The 16,434-nt window shown below is 38.3% G+C and overlaps 1 protein-coding gene across 4 annotated transcripts in view; it reads left to right on the plus strand.

The window, feature by feature from the left end:
- ERCC8 (ERCC excision repair 8, CSA ubiquitin ligase complex subunit) overlaps window positions 1-16,434 on the plus strand; it is a 29,217-nt gene that overhangs the window by 7,953 nt on the left and 4,830 nt on the right. For all 4 annotated transcript variants that reach the window (XR_016277766.1, XR_016277767.1, XM_089495339.1 and 1 more), the window contains 4 exons: window positions 2,553-2,621; window positions 5,749-5,815; window positions 7,829-7,932; window positions 9,939-10,063. Coding sequence is in view for 2 of the 4 variants with exons in the window: in XM_089495339.1 (XP_089351465.1) it covers window positions 2,553-2,621; window positions 5,749-5,815; window positions 7,829-7,932; window positions 9,939-10,063 (365 nt within the window). In the remaining 2 variants the exon portion in view is untranslated. The remainder of the gene's footprint in view (window positions 1-2,552; window positions 2,622-5,748; window positions 5,816-7,828; window positions 7,933-9,938; window positions 10,064-16,434) is intronic.

Below are 16,434 nucleotides of genomic sequence, written 5' to 3' on the forward strand. Positions count from 1 at the left end.
AATAAATATGTCCTTAAGCAATTCATGCCTGAACTCTCCATAGAAGCTATGATGATGATGATGATGATGATGATATTTATTTGTATCCCGCCTCTCCCTGTATTGGATCGAGGCAGGTAACAACAAACATAAGAACAATAAAAATAAAACACAACAAACCACAAGTAAAAACATAGGAAAACATATAAAATCCAATCCCCTATCTCCCTCCCACCTTAAAATTCCATTAAAAATGACAATTCTCAACTAGAGAGTGAACATTCCAAGTGTGCCCGGAAGCAGTTTGGGAATGCCTGCCAGAAGAGATCTGTTTTTAATGCCTTCTTAAAGGCCTCCAAAGATGTTATATGGCGGATCTCTGGCAGGTCATTCCAGATTTTTGGAGCTTCAACAGAAAACGTCCTCTGGGAAGTTGTTACCAGTCTGGTTTTCTTAGACTGCAAGAGATTCTTCCCAGGGGACCTGAGAGTGGGGGAAGGATTGTATGGGAGGAGGCGTTCCTTCAGGTAAGCTGGACCCAAGCCATGCAGGGCTTTATAGGTAATGACCAACACCTTATATTGTGCCCGAAAGCTAATAGGCAGACAGTGTAGGGATTTTAAGATAGGTATAATAGGATCAAATTTTGAACGCCCTGTAACCAATCTGGCTGCCATATTTTGGACCAGTTGCAGCTTCCGAACGTGGCATGTGGGTTGCCCCAAGTAGAGCGCATTACAGAAATCGAGACGAGAGATTACCAGTGAATGTACAACTGTTTCTAGGTTTTCCCGTTCCAGGAAGGGTCGTAGCTGGTGTATCAGCCGAAGCTGATAACAGGCACTCCTGGCTGTCGCATCCACCTGAGATGACAACTGAAGCGACAAGTCCAGGAGTACCCCCAAGCTACGAACACAGTCCTTTAGGGGAAGTGTGACCCCGTCCAGAACTGGAGAGCTTATCACCATTAGTTAGATGACTAAACGGGGACTGTTGTACTTTGAACATATCATGAGAAGACATGACTGGAAAAAACAATAATGCTTAGCAAGGTAGAAGTTGGTAGGAAAAGAGGAAGATTGCATTACAAGTGGATAGATGCAGTTAAGCAAGCCGCATCCCTGAATTTGCAAGATCTCCACAGGGCTGTTGATGACAGAATTACTTGGTCTCTTATTCATGGAGAAACCATTGATTGAGGTCAACCTGATATGAATTAACAAAAACAAGGGGAATTGTTCTCCTGATCAGAGCAGGACATATTTCTCACTAAACAGTCATAGGATTGTGTTACTATAGTATTTGTCTGGCTACCACTATCCCTAGACATTTGTATATTATTTTATAAATTAAAATACCCACCATCTTTGATGTGGGGATAGAAAAAATCAAGCAGCCCATGGCTCTTTCCTGAACTTGCTCTTGTACCTCCTCTTTCCCAACATGCTTTTGAAGAGCTTCATAAATCAGAGTAATGAGTTTAACCAAAACAGTAGTTTATAGTAATATAGAATAAAGTATGTAAAATACCTTATACTGTTAATTAGATATAATAATTTTGTGTTATTTGTTACAAAGACATTGTTCTATATAAATATGCATTAATGGTTCTTGTATTCATTGATCAGTATTTCAGATGCAGCAATGGTAGAAAACGAAAAGAATTGCCTAAGTCAGGGATGGCTCAGATAGGTTAAGTTGCTGTTAAAACTAATTTCAAATATAGCATAGTATAGCAAGTTGACTTTTGTCCATGTGTCTAAATGTTTCATTTATCAAACATATCTTTCTATTAATTTGTAGAGAAATGAAACATATTTTATCCAGTTCTCTTTATTTTAACTTTCTGAAATGTACCAAATATACCCGTAGATATTCAACTGTAAGCCAACCTCATGTATAAGTCGAGGTCAGGTTTTGGGCCAAAATTAGGGATTTTGTCATGACCCATGGGTAGGTCGAGGGTAAAACATGGAGGCTCCTTCAGTGAGAGGGACTCTCATTGAGACTTTTCTTCATCGTTTCAGCTTTTGTTTCAGCCAGACGCAGGGGCAGGAGGGGGACTCTTAAACAAACAGCAATATCAATCAATCACCCAGGACTCTTTCTGCTTGGCTCTTTCTTGCTAAATTCCTCTCTGCACTGCATGGGGAAATCTGAAAGAGCTGCTATCATGTTTCCATAGTGACATGTAAATAGGTCGACCTGGGATTTTGGGGTCAATTTTTGGACATAAATTTTGAGACCCTTCCCCACCACCACTCCCTTTGTGTCGTGTCTTTTTAGATTGTAAGCCTGAGGGCAGGAAACCGTCCAATTAAAAAGATTGTATGTACAGCGCTGTGTAAATTTACAGTGCTTTATAAATAAAGGTTAATAATAATAATAATAATAATAATAATAATAATAAGTATATATGGTAGCTATTCGCAAAATATTTGAGAATACAAAAATGCTTGTGATTAAAAATGTATTCACTATAATAAAGTTAGAGCTTTCTCTGCATCCTTTTAATAAGCAATATTTAAATGTGTTTCTTTTCTTTAATACATACTTCTCTTTTCCTGTCACAGTTGGTACCAAAAACCCGAAAGTACAGCTTTGCGATTTGAAGTCTGGATCTTGTTCTCACATTCTGCAGGGTAATTCTTTGTCTGAAACATTAATATTAGACAATAACTACTTTGAGTAAATTATACTGTGTAAAGAAGTGCTCTGTGGGTCTGAAGAAATAGAAACATTGCCACTTTAAAACTATTGATATTTGTTTAAACTGATTTAGTTTGAATTTTACCTCATTAAAATGTAAAGTAGGGAATTTTCTTAGCAGTCAGAGAAAACAAGTTAGCTTTTCATAGTAAATGAAGATGACAGAAATTGTAGTCCATCACATCTGGAGGGAACTAGGCTAGTGAAATGTTGACTCAGGTATTCTGGTATGAATACATTTGACTGTATCTAGGGAATCTAATTAAGTAAATCTGATTTAAATAAACCATAAAATCAACATTTCCTTTGCAGAAAACAAATATTTATAGAGGTTGAATTAAATTTGCTGCACCTGCAGCCCATAGTACAGGTGAGAGAAACCAGTCTGTTGACTTAATCCATATTGAACTTGTTCTTAGATGTTACCCAAATTTAAAGAATAAAGTATACAGGAGAGGGAAAATGGATAAGAATAAAGAATCAAAGATTTGCTTATTGAAGTGTTCCTAGAGCCTGTTCTGAAGTTAGTGAACCAAGTCAATTTACAGTAGCTGATGAATTGCAAACTATCTGTCTGTGGAGTACTTGTGAAGGATTTATTAGGAAGTTGATAAAATAAAGCAACTCATTTGTAAACAGAAATATTTTTATTTTACATTCAGTATCGTATATGAATATCATAGCAAAAAAAACCCCTTAGTGTTAATATTTGAACAATCCCTCTAAGACCAGCAGTACAAGGAGCCTTTTTTCTATGCATGAAGAAAGTCTCCAGCTCATTCTTTTGCATTGCCAATTGAAAGGGGTTTAAACAAGTTAGTGCCCTCCGAATGCCTCTGATATATCCCGGTGAGTTTAGAGTACATCTCTCCACCAGCCTGACCATTGGCCAGGGATTATGGGAGTTATAGTAAAAAATATCTGGATGACAATATGTTTATGCTGGGAAACATACAGAAACATGTCTAATTTTTATTTATTTATTTTTTATTATTAAAAAATACTCTTTACATACACAAAAGAAAAAGAAAAGCAACCTTGATACATCTCAATCATAATCTTAGTTACATCTCTTCCCTCCCCCCCAAAAAAACAAACAAACAAACAAAATAAAATAAACCAACACACAAAAGAAGCCTCCGGTATCGATTCCCTCTGCTTAATCACATCGTAAATTGTTCTTCTATCCAGCTGTTAATTTATACTTTCATTCCTCGATTCATAGTCAGCTTTCCCTACTACATCTCTCTACAGTGTTCCATTATCCATAACTGTTTGGCTGAGCGGAACTATGGTTTTCACATCTCAGTCCTTTATCTTATTTACTCTATTATTTCTAAACCGTCTGGGAGTACCACCTCTCCTTCTGTCTGTCTTCCAGGGAGGCTTCCTCTACTCCAATCCTATCATTACCTGACCTCAGTCTTCTACATGGACTCTGAGAGCCTAAAGTCTTTTTTTTTTTTTAATGTTTCTATTCAGGACCATCGTTTTTCACAATATTGTAATAGGAGTTTCCATATATCCTCATCATTTGCCTCGTATTTGTCTATATCTCTTAAACATATGGTAATCATGTCCATCTCTATCACATCCATTGCCTTTATCAGCCATTCATCAACATCAATCTCTCCCTGATTTTTCCAATTTCTGGCAATTACAATTCTTGCAGTCATAATAAGATAAAGTTCAGGTTTCAAATATTTTCTTACCTCACTATCAGTAATGATATTCAACAAATATATTTCTGGTATTAATTTCACCCTTATATTATACATACTCCTTATACAGTTATATACCTCTTTCCAAAATTTTTGAATGACTGGGCATGTCCACCACATGTGATAGAAAGTTCCCAATTGCTTACCACACCTCCAACAATTCATCCCTCTGGTTTTATACATTTTAGCAATTCTAACCGGTGGTAGATACCATCTATGTAACATCTTTATAAAGTTTTCTCGAATATCAGCGCACGCTGTGAAGTCCAAATCTTTACCCCACGCTCTTTCCCAATTTTCCAATCTAATATTCCTGCCAATATTTTTAGCCCATTCAATCATACTAGGTTTGATAGTTTCTTCTTCCACATCTATTTTTAAACAAAATTTATATAATCTTGAGATCGTCCCCTTACTATCATTGTTTTCTATCATTATTATCATATCTAATTCTGTTTTTTCCACCGTTATTCCATATTGTTTCATATCATCTTTGAATCTTCCTAATAACTGCCTATATGTAAACCAACCCATGTCTATTCCCTCCTGTTCCAATTGTTCCCTGCTTTTCATTTGAATCTTTCCCTTCACATTTTCCACCAGATCTTTATATTTCAACCATCCTCTATCAATTAATTTACTTCTTTTCATGAAAGCTTCGTGTGCTGATGCCCATATCGGAATGTGTCTATAAATTTTCCCTTTATATTTGGCCCAAATTCTTAACAGAGTTCTTCTAATTATATGATCGTTGAATTCTTTATTTTGTGTTAATTTCCCATACCATAGGTATGCATGCCACCCGTATCTAATGTTGAAACCTTCCAGATTTAACAAGTTTTCATTTTCCAATCTAGCCCATTCCAAAATCCATTCCAGGCAATTTGCGTGAAAATATAATCTTAGATCTGGGAGAGACAGTCCCCCTCTCTCCCTTACATCCACCAATATCTTCCATTTTATTCTCGATTTAGAAACATGTCTAATTTTTATATGTACCATTACCATGAAATACAATTCTTTCCCATGTGGGCACAATGCTAATATAAGAAAGAAGCCCAGCCAGGCAAAGCAGGGTGTTATTTCTCACCATCTTTCCTTAATGTGTACATTTGGACACATGACAGGAAGATCAAGGCAATGCAGAGAACGTAAACCCTGTATTTATCACAGTCAGCCCTCTCCTGCCTTACTTGGTCTCTTATGAAGGAGGGTTAGGTGGGGATAAGGACTATCCACAGCTCTTTAGAAATGACTTATAGGAAATGATTCTGGCAAAACTGATGGTATATAAGTGGTTGAATGCATGCATCTCATTTACATGCTTTCATATTTTTAGGTCACAAACAGGAAATTCTAGCAGTATCCTGGTCACCACGTTATGAATATATTTTAGCAACTGCAAGGTAAAAGAGAGAATTGATAATAGTTATAATTAAAATGAAAGTTGCCTACTTTTTTTCTTTTTCTTTTTTGTGATCTCTTACTCTCACATTGAAACAGGAGGAGTTTCACTTAGCTTATGTTTGGTATGTCTTTCCTCTGGAATGTGAATGCAAGTTTTTATTTGAATGGAATGTGAAATATTTGTACATGTGTATGGTAGAAGGAAAGGGAAAACTAAATGTTCAGATTATTAGCAAAACTTGCACATTTGGTTGGAGAAGAGCAGAAGCTTTTATTGACACAGAAATAGTATATGTACTTGATTCACAATTATTTTTGTGATACATCTGTAAGTGAATATGCATGCTCATAAAATAGAAACAGGCAATGCATGACTTGAGTTATTACCTAAGAGACTCCTTCAGTAAATGCCCTGTTAGTGTTGACCAAGAAAGAAAAACTGATGCTTTCATGGTGTAATTTAAAATGTCATAGTTCTTTAAAAAATATTCAGCATGCTGCCCAGTTGCTCCTTCTGCAATCTCAGTAAAGACCCTGATTTTCCCCCCGGTTTGGGAGGAGAAATAAACCAAAAGGGGGAGAAATAAACCAAAAGGGGAACTACAGCTGCCTTGTTCTGCATGCTAGGAAACCATAGACCAGATTTCCATAGATTTAAGGGATTGGGCACAATAGAAGCTTACTACTTTATAAACAATGCACCAGAATTCCTGCACATCCCTGGCTTATTGTATTGTTAAACTGGACTGCTGTGTAAATTTTTCATACATCTGGTTTATATTCATCTAAATGAAAAACTAGCTTGTTTTCTTTAACTAGTTCCTGAATAGATAAAAAGGTTGTTAAGTAAACCAGTTCTATGCAAAGTGGTGGTCCCTGAACTCGTGGTGGTCCCCAGGCCATTGGTTGCTGGTCCCTAGTGAGTTTCAAGGAAAGGAAAAAAAAACTAGTCAGTGGGAACAAATAAGGTACTGATTTACTTGGGGGAGGAATTGGTGCCCCCCCCCCAAAAAAAAAATCAGGTAGCCATGAAGTAAACTTCTAATCTCCTGTCACCAACCATGATGGCTTTTAGCAGCTAGACAATTTAAATATACTGAATCATTTAGTGATAGGTCATAGAATATGTAGCTATTCTTGTGAGAGTTTAGGTATGTGATTTGTTTGGATTTATTAATAATTGTTTCATTTTTATGGTTGCTGTTTTAAATGTTGCAAGATGCTTTGAGGACTAAGATCAAAAAGTGTACAGTTGTCCCTCCATATTCACTAAGGTTAGGGGAACAAGACCCCCATGAATATGGAAAAACCGCAAATAACAAAAACACTGTTTTTACCTGAGAGGACACCTCTCTAGGAATCTCTAGGTCCTCCAGTGCAACTCTGTGGTCAATGTCCAACATACACTGACCATAGAATGGCATTGGAGTAGCAACAAATGGTCTTTCAGTGCAACTTTTAGTTAAAGTTGACCACAGAGTTGCACTGGAGGACCTAGACAGTCCTAGAGAGAACATATTAATGAAATCCGTGAATAATCAAATCCGCAAATATCAAAGCCGCAAATATGGAGGGATGACTGTAGTTGATAAATCAGCAAAGAAGTAACTATTAAGTTGTTAGATCTCAAAGCAAGGAGAGATTCGTCCCTTCATATTTTGTTGTGTTCCCCCACCACCACCCATTCAGAATTAAATGCATGGAGCATATGCTAAGAAATGGGTTGTTGCTGAGATCCAGAACAGTTAGGAAGTTCTTCTTAATTTCTCTCCTCATATGTATGCAATAGGGTCAGGAACTTTTTTGCATTTGGGAAAATGAGCAACTAATTTGTGTTTAAACTGAGAGGACAGAGACATTCATTTGTTGAATACGGCTAACAGAAGAAAACTAATGAAGAAGTTCTAAAACAAAATAAGCTCATCAGTTGCCACTTTGTCAGAATAAGGTACATGGAAACAGTCGTTCTTTCTTGTAAATCAATACAGGGCATTTGTTGTTTTTCCTCTTAGTGCTGACAGTAGAGTGAAATTGTGGGATGTGAGGAGGGCTTCTGCTTGTCTGCTTACTCTTGATCAGTATAATGGTGAGAAGTCAAAAGCATCTTCTGAAGCAGGTAATTGATATAGATAGGCAATACACTTCACATCCGTATGACAGGATTAGTGCCATGCACTTTTATATCAAAGTAGGACTTTATTATTATCCATCTTAAAATTGGTAAATTGATCAGTACGGAGCACGATATGAAGATTCTTTCCCCATCTTCTAAAATAGCCAACCTGTAGTTCACTGACTAATGTCAAAGGTTCTCTGCAAGGTGGCAAGAGTGAATTGTCTTTCCTGGAAACCCCAGCTGGGCCAAGAAGGAAAGGAGGGAGAGATAAGGGGAAAGAAAGTGAAAGATTGAAAGGAGGTATCCCTGCCCACTTTTGGCTCTGGCCAGACTTAGACATGTACAGGAAGCTGACATGTGGCAGTGACACTGGTTTCAGCTCCACTCACTCTGGCAAATGGCCCCTAAGTAGGGTTGCCATAATTCTCTACCACAAACCGGGACAAAATGTAGGACAAAATTTAGACCAAAATGCAGGACAATTGTAGGATAAAATTTAGGCCAAAATGTAGGACATTTAAGAAAAATGGCGGACCCTAAATGTTTTGCATTTTGGGCTAAATTTTATCCTACAATTGTCCTGCATTTTGGTCTAAATTTTGTCCTACATTTTGTCCTGGTTTGTGGTAGAGAATTATGGCAACCCTACCCCTAAGCGATTACCCCCAAAGAGGTTTTCTACACCTCTTTCAAATCTCTGTGATTGTGATTACTCAGAACTTTGTGTGTGAATCAGGCAGTCATTTAAGTTGTGATTTCAATTTGATCACTGAGGATGTGTTTAATTTTTCTCCAGTGAAACTAATGGACATTGATCCTGTGCCAAAACACACTGCAGAAATAATCCAGTTTGACACCACTTTAGCTGCTGTGGCTCAGTGCTAGGGAATTCTGGGAAATGTAGTTTGTTGGGAACACCAGAGCTCTCTGACAGAGAAGGCTAAATGTCTCACAAAACTATAGTTCCCAGAATTCCCTAGCATCGAGCCAGGGTAGTTAAAGTGGTGTCAAACTGGATTATTTCTGCAGTGTTTTGGCCCCATGATAAACTTTACCTGGATCATACTCTTTTGCCTGTCTCTGCCACTCCATTCTCAAAAGCTAGGATTTTTAGAATCCTGATATGAATCCATATCTTCATGGTGCTAATCTCTGCTGTGATTCAGATTGCCCATCATTACCTTATGTGTTAATTACAATTGAGAATCTTATTAATCATAAAGTTAGAATCATATGAATCATAAACTTAGTAAATGTGAAATAATTACAGCAATAGTCTTCAGGATTTTTGGATTACTTTTCACCAAATCTTTGCTTTCTGTTTTATTTTCAGTATTTCTTGTTATCGTGTATCTCTTTCTCTCTCAGGAATAACATGCTAATCAAGTGACCAGTCATAACTGAAAAAAATAATTGATTTTTGCAATATAAACAGTGGGTCCCCTATTCCCAGATCTGTGTTGGGACCAGTGTTTTTAGACTGAAATGAGGAATAAGCAATTTGGTGGCCAAAATCACTGATGACACCAAATTATTTAGTTTTCATTGGGGCCAGCTGTGGTAAATAAAACTGCCAATATCACAATGCCTTTATCAAAATCTATGATGTAGTCTTTCTTGGGATACTCTGCCTAGTTCTGGTCACCAAACCTCAAAAAGGGTCACATTGGAGTACCATAATGAATAAGGGACTGGCCCATCTCTCTCATGGGAAAAACAACTATTTCTGGAGCTTTTAGTTTAGGAAATAGCAAGTATTCCATGCATTATGTGTGTTCATTGATTTCCTGGAAAATGAAACCATGTTCCTCTGCACAGTAGTTTAATATTTGGTCTCAGCCTTGACAAGAAACATTGCTGTATAACAGAATACAAGTCTGAGGCCTCCCCCACCCCCTACGTATTACAGGTTTTTTGCAACATAGCAATGAAATATTGCTGGATTGAGTTTTCTATCTTGCTGTCTTGCACTTGATATGAATTATAATTGTTCATATTTTTGACAGTAAATACTGCCCACAATGGAAGAGTTAATGGCTTGTGTTTTACAAATGATGGGCTTCACCTTCTGACAATTGGTACAGATGACCGCATGAGGCTCTGGAACAGTTCCAGTGGGAAGAACACATTGGTAAGGTGTTGTGGTTTTATCTGCAATGCAGAATTTGGATAATTTGGATATATGTATTGTGAGGGGGATTATGATATGAGGGTTTTTGTTTTGCAATGCAAGACCAGTAGAGAGGAAATTAAAAACAAATTAAATATAGGTCAAGTATGAAGAATGTTCAAATATTACCTTTTTGCTTCTGATTATATAGTGATGTAGTTCTTTCTGGGAAGCTTGTTTAAAAGTTCTGCTTTGTGTGAGTGAGAAAGAGAGAAAGAGATTTTTTTCAACAAGGAAGTACATTTCTCTTATGTACATCCTGTTTAGATGCAGCTATTAATTTATGTATTTAAAATATTTGTATAGTATATGATGTCTTGATAGCCTTTTGCTGTTCACATTCAACGTATATTGGACTTTTTGTATCAGCAGGATAGCGATCCACAGATTTGACCACTTGTGGATCACCGTGACCTATATTTTGGGCATTGACATGTCCACACACTGAATAATATATCACGTGACTTATATGTGTGTGTGCTTTTTTTTTTTTTTTTTTTTTTTTTTTTTTTTGCCATCTGTGCATGGGGCAGAACCAAACCCTCCGAAGTGGGAAGGATCCACTAGAGATATAAAAATGAACTTGGAAATGAAGGTCTTCTCATGCAGGCTAATAACATTTGGATAATTGGTTTAACATATATCAGAGGCAGAGGTGAAGGAAATGGTCTTCTGGAGCAGTGATTTTCTTAAGGGGAAAATCTCAATCCTCAAACAGCCTGAAATACCTGGAAGTAGAGTTGTCAGGTGTGATTCACAGGTGATGCAGCCTTCCATGGGCCAGAGGGTTTGAAAATTGGCCCCCACCCCTTTGCATTTCTTTTGAAAAAATATTTTACTAAATGATGTTTTCTTAACAGAATAAAGGAAGCCATAGTGGTTTTGGCTGAAAGCAACCTTCTTAGACTCAGTGCTCTGCTATCAGGACAAGATCTCTTGAAGGCACCATCTTAAGATCTTGTCTCTCTTGGTTTCTGTTATAATAGCTCAAGCAGTTAATCTCTAGTTTGTGTGGGAAGAGTTAAGTTTCCTTACATAAAAACATAATTCAATGATTGATATTGCAGTGGCATTGTTTCCAAGCATTATTATTAAAGGCTGAAACATGATTGGTTTAAAGCTGTCGTATGGCAGTGACAATGTGAGGCAAGAAATAGGGAGGGAATGCAGTTGAAGTACAGTATTATGTTAATCCTTGATGATTGCTTCATGATGAAAATATATCTTTTTTAAAATGACTATGTGGACCTAAATGCAATGTACAGTTAAAACTTATTTAATCTCATGCTACTCAACAGGAATGAACATTTCCAGCACTATGTTGGATTTAGCCCATGAGTTATAACTTCCTTGCTTCTAGACCCCCTTCCACTCTAGTGTTTAAGAAATGCTCACCTCAGAGCTTGATCTCTGGAAGAATGTTGTCTGCACTGTTTAGGACTTCAGTGCAACACATGATGACTTCATAATCTGCTATAGTGAGCTACATCCTGTTTCTCTCCTTTCTGCTTTTTCTTAGCCTAGAAGATAATCAAGTACAGAAATTTAGATTGTAGCTTATTTTCTACAAACAAAAAAAGATTACATTCACAAGATGGGGCTTTTTGCCCTTTCCTTTCCTTCTTTAGTTAGCTATACCTTGCAAAAACCCTTTATAAATATATGGAGTATATTCTGCAGGGTTGTAGCTGGAAGGCAGTCTTGGCAGAAATGAACAGAAGAACGACTTAGAACCTAAGCCAACCTCTTTTAAAATATGCATCTAGATACTCATTTTTATGTATTACTGAATAGTTCTCATTGCAGAAAACCTATACACCACCAAGTTAATATTTTGTTATAGGAGACAAGCAACTTTTAAAATGGTCTTACAGTTTGTTTTGAAGTAAAGGCCTTTTTGAAACAAATCTTAGTTTCAGCAAGTATTTCTTTAGATATGTGTAAATCACTTTCTGAATTGGGTCAGTCATATTAAAAATAGGAGAAATGTATAAATCTTAATGTGTAATTTAATTTTAATGATGAAGAATAAAGTATTATCTGGAAATCCTGTAAGCAATTTCATGTACAAAACTATAGGCACAACATAGTGTGCAGCTTTGCTGAATTCACATAGTACAAAAATAATAGTTGTCTATTTCTCGCATTTTCCAGTCATCATTATTGTAAACAATTTCTGACAGTGGAAATCAAACCAGTTGTCAGGTTGCTGATTTTAGGTAGAGGTACAGTACTGTTTATGTGCCATGGCAGTTGGCAAAACTAGGCTAACATGTTACATGTGAACAGATTTTTGTGTTTGTACATATTTTAGTCATTAGGCTAATTTGCATCAATGGTTTGCAGCACCTGCTGATATGGGGTACAGGTGACCTTCCACTGTGCCCAGTATGCTGCTGTGCCAATGCTAATGCTGCTATAACAAATCCGTGATGCTGTGTTCAACAAACTAGCTTTCAACTTATTTTCTTCCGTAACAATAAGTACAGAGACCATGTATTTGTTTTTCAAGCAAGAGGTAAAATTACTATAGTGCTTTCTTCTTCTTCTTCTTCTTCTTCTTCTTCTTCTTCTTCTTCTTCTTTTTGTGTGCCTTCAGGTTATTTCTGATTTATGGTGACACCTAAGGTGAACCTATCATGGGTTTTTCTTGGGAAGATTTGTTCAATGAGTTTTGCCTTGACTTTCCTCTGAAACTTGCGAGAGTGTGACTTGCCCAGAGTCACCCAGTGGGTTTCCATGGCCGAATCCTGGTCTCCCAAGTCGTAGTCCAACACTGAAACCACTGAACCACACTGACACTAACTGTAGTGCTTTCTAGAGGCCTTATAAAGTTGGCCCATCCCTACATGTAATATCACCAACCTAAGAGAGCTTTCATTATGTACAATAAAATTTGATTGTACATGCAATTGATTACATTTATGCTGCAAATATGTATGCATTTATTACATCTCTTTGATACAACAAATGTTACACCTGTTCACATGATTAACATGAATTAAGGCACACTGCTAGGTGTGTGCTTTAATGACATTTGGGGATAAAGCACAAAGTTTTGCAACTTAGTAAAGTTTTTCCCATGACCACACCTAGTTAATTGTAAACAGGTTTTTATTTAAAAAAAAAAACAGCCAGGGAACCAACAATTGATATTCAGAAAGATATCCTCAGCCTGTCTTGAAAATTACCTCTTATCTAACTTGTCACAAACATGTCACAAACACATGGCATAACTTCATAATAACTTGCTAGCATGTTCTATATTATTCTGTTTTCTTGGGAACCCTAATGGACAGAATGGATTAATATACTGTACTTTTAACTACTGTATATACTCATGTATAAGTCTAGAAATTTTAGTCAAAAATTGACCCAAAAAACCTAGGTCAACTTATCCACGGGTCAATGAAAGTGCTTATACCTTAACTCATATATTTTATATATATGAGCCATCCCCTTTCTCTGAATAAATTGGTAAAAGGCAAGAGCTTAGTCCATCCTGGGAGTACCAAAAAGAAGCATGGATCCCTTCTACTCTTTCATCCATAGAATGATAGATTTGAAAGAGACCACAAGGGCCATCCAGTCCAACCCTCTGCCATTCAGGAAATCCAAATCAAAGCATCCCCGACAGATGGCCATCCAGCCTCCGTTTGAAGACCTCCAAGGAGGGAGACTCCACTACACTCCGAGGAAGTGTGTTCCACTGTCGAACAGCCCTTACTGTCAGGAAGTTCCTCCTAATGTTGAGGTGGAATCTCTTTTCTTGCAGCTTGTATCCATTGCTCCGGGTCCTAGTCTCTGGAGCAGCAGAAAACAAGCTTGCTCTCTCCTCAGTATGACATCCCTTCAAATATTTAAACAGGGCTATCATATCACCTCTTAACCTTCTTTTCTCCAGGCTAAACATACCCAGCTCCCTAAGGCATTCCTCATAGGGCATGGTTTAAAGACCCAGCCTTTAGCACAAACAACTATGCCTGCCAGAATGTTCCAAGTTCTTTGGCATCATTTTCCTTTGCATCATCCTTTACATTCTTTGTTAAATGCCCCCATGTTTTACCCTAGACTTATCTACAGGTCATATCAAAATCCATAATTTTGGCCCCCAAAGCTCCCCTCAACTTATACATGAGGTTGAGTTATAGTCAAGTATATATGGTAAATAAGAGTGTTTGTGGAAATCCTAGGTTTGTTCCCTGTCTTCCCCAGCGGGTGGGATTACGAAAGTTCCCTCTCTGAAATGCTGGTGAGACAGTGGCAGTCAGAAATGACTGGAATGGGCAACTTCAGAGATTTTAGGGACTAGCAGCATCAAGCATCAAAATAAGCAAAAAATGGTAAAAAGGAAGGGGGAGTTACTAAAGTCCACTAACATTTTATTTTTGACATTTTGGAGTTGGGTGACTTCAGCTAGTTATATTGCTAAACTGCTGCTCCTCTAGACTGAGTGAGTGGGGAACACTTTTTGCCATCTTTTTTTTTTCTGGCTGGAGAGGGCAGGATCCATAAAAACAGCCATGTGGACCTCATGCAGTCCATAAACTGCACTTTTCCCACAACTGCTACAGATAATGATGAACTGAATGAACCATTCATTTGTTACATTGAAAATCAAGATTCATACTGTCTATAAGGGCAGGAGATTAATACATTCAAAATTCCATCCTTTTATTTCTCATTTTACAGCCTATGTTATCTGTAACATTGCTGCTTGGTCTTTAGTATCGGGCCTTTCCAAAGAACCATAGAATTGGAAGAAACCACCAGGGCCATCCAATCCAACACCCTGCCATGCAGGAATACGCAATCAAAGCACTCCCAACAGAAGGCCATGCAGCCTCTGTTTAAAAACCTCCAAAGAAGAAGATTCCACCACTCTCTGAGACAGCTTATTCCACTGTCAAGTAACTCTTACCATCATGAGATTCTTCCTAAAGTTTAGATGGAGTCTCTTATCCTGTAACTTGAATGCATATTGTTCCATGTCCTAGTCTCTAGAGCAGTAGCAAACAAGTTTGCTCCTCTTCCTTATATCATTTCAAATTTTTCAACATGGCTATCATGTCACCCCTTAACCTTCTCCATGCTAAATATACCCAGCTCTCTAAGGCGCGTTACAGACCGCCGAAAAGCGGCGGCCTGCACCCACCCCTTTCCCCGCCAGATCGGGGCCTCAGCGGCCAGAGCGGCAGCCGCTGAAGCCCCGATCCACCGCTTTCCAGGCCACGGGGAAGCGGCAAAAGGCCACTTCCCCGAGGCCTGGAAAGGGGTGTCCTTGGGGCTTCAAGCCCCAAGGACACCCCACGGCGGTGGGGAGGAGGAGAAAGAGGCCACTTAGCCCCTTTCTCCTCTGCATCGCTGGGCGCAGCCATCTAAAGGCTGCGCCCAGTGATGCAAACCTGGAAGGTGCTCTGAAACGGAGCTCCTTCCGGGGCCGCGGAAAGGGCACACTAAGCGCCCTCGCGCTGCCCCACTATGTAACAACCGCGCCGGTTCGTTTGGAGGCGGCGCGGTTGTGACATAGTCATGGTGGCAGTCGTGTGGAACGGCCACTGCCATTTTGTACGGGGGTGTGTGGAAGAGCCGCCACTTCCTCACCCTAGTACGTGCTCAGCACGTACTTTAAGGCCCATCTGTAACGGGCCTAAGTCACCCCTCATAGGATACGGTTGCCAGATCTTTTATCATTTTGGTGACCCTCCTCTGGACATGCTCTTGCTTGTCAACATCTTTCTTGAATATTCCAGATGAGGTCTGACCAGAGCAGAGCAGAGTGGCACTATTACTTCCCTCGATCTAGACACTATATTCCTACTGATGCAGCCTAGAATTGCATTGATTCTCTTAGCCGCTGCATCACACTGCTGATTCATGTTCATCTTGTGATACACTAAAACTCCTTGATCCCTTTTGCATGTACTGTTGTCAAGCCAGGTGTTACCCATCCTATATCTGTGCATTTTGTCTTTACTGCCCAAGTGTAGTATCCTACATTTCTCCCCATTGACATTAATTTTGTTAGTTTTGGCACAGCTTCCTAATCTGGTAAAGTAATTTTGAATTCTGATCCTGGCTTCTGGTGTACTACCTATCCCTCCTAATTTTATATTTACCCAAAAAAGTTTTTTGGCTAGTTAATTGCAAATTCTCTACCTGAAAAATAAAATTAGCATTGTGTTTTCTTTAAAGGAGGGGGCACAGCTTAGTCATACATTTTATTCTGCTAAATTCAGGTTAGAATTTAAAATGCTATTGTGCAACCGTAGAAGGAAAACAACAGAATATATTTAACATCTCAATTGTAGAAATTAAGCTCCAGTTTTAGA

The sequence above is a fragment of the Sceloporus occidentalis genome, unplaced genomic scaffold (genome assembly GCF_023333645.1).
Source record: "Sceloporus occidentalis isolate IW3139 unplaced genomic scaffold, rSceOcc1.0.p SCAF_1, whole genome shotgun sequence".
NCBI classification, from domain to species: Eukaryota; Metazoa; Chordata; class Lepidosauria; order Squamata; family Phrynosomatidae; genus Sceloporus; species Sceloporus occidentalis.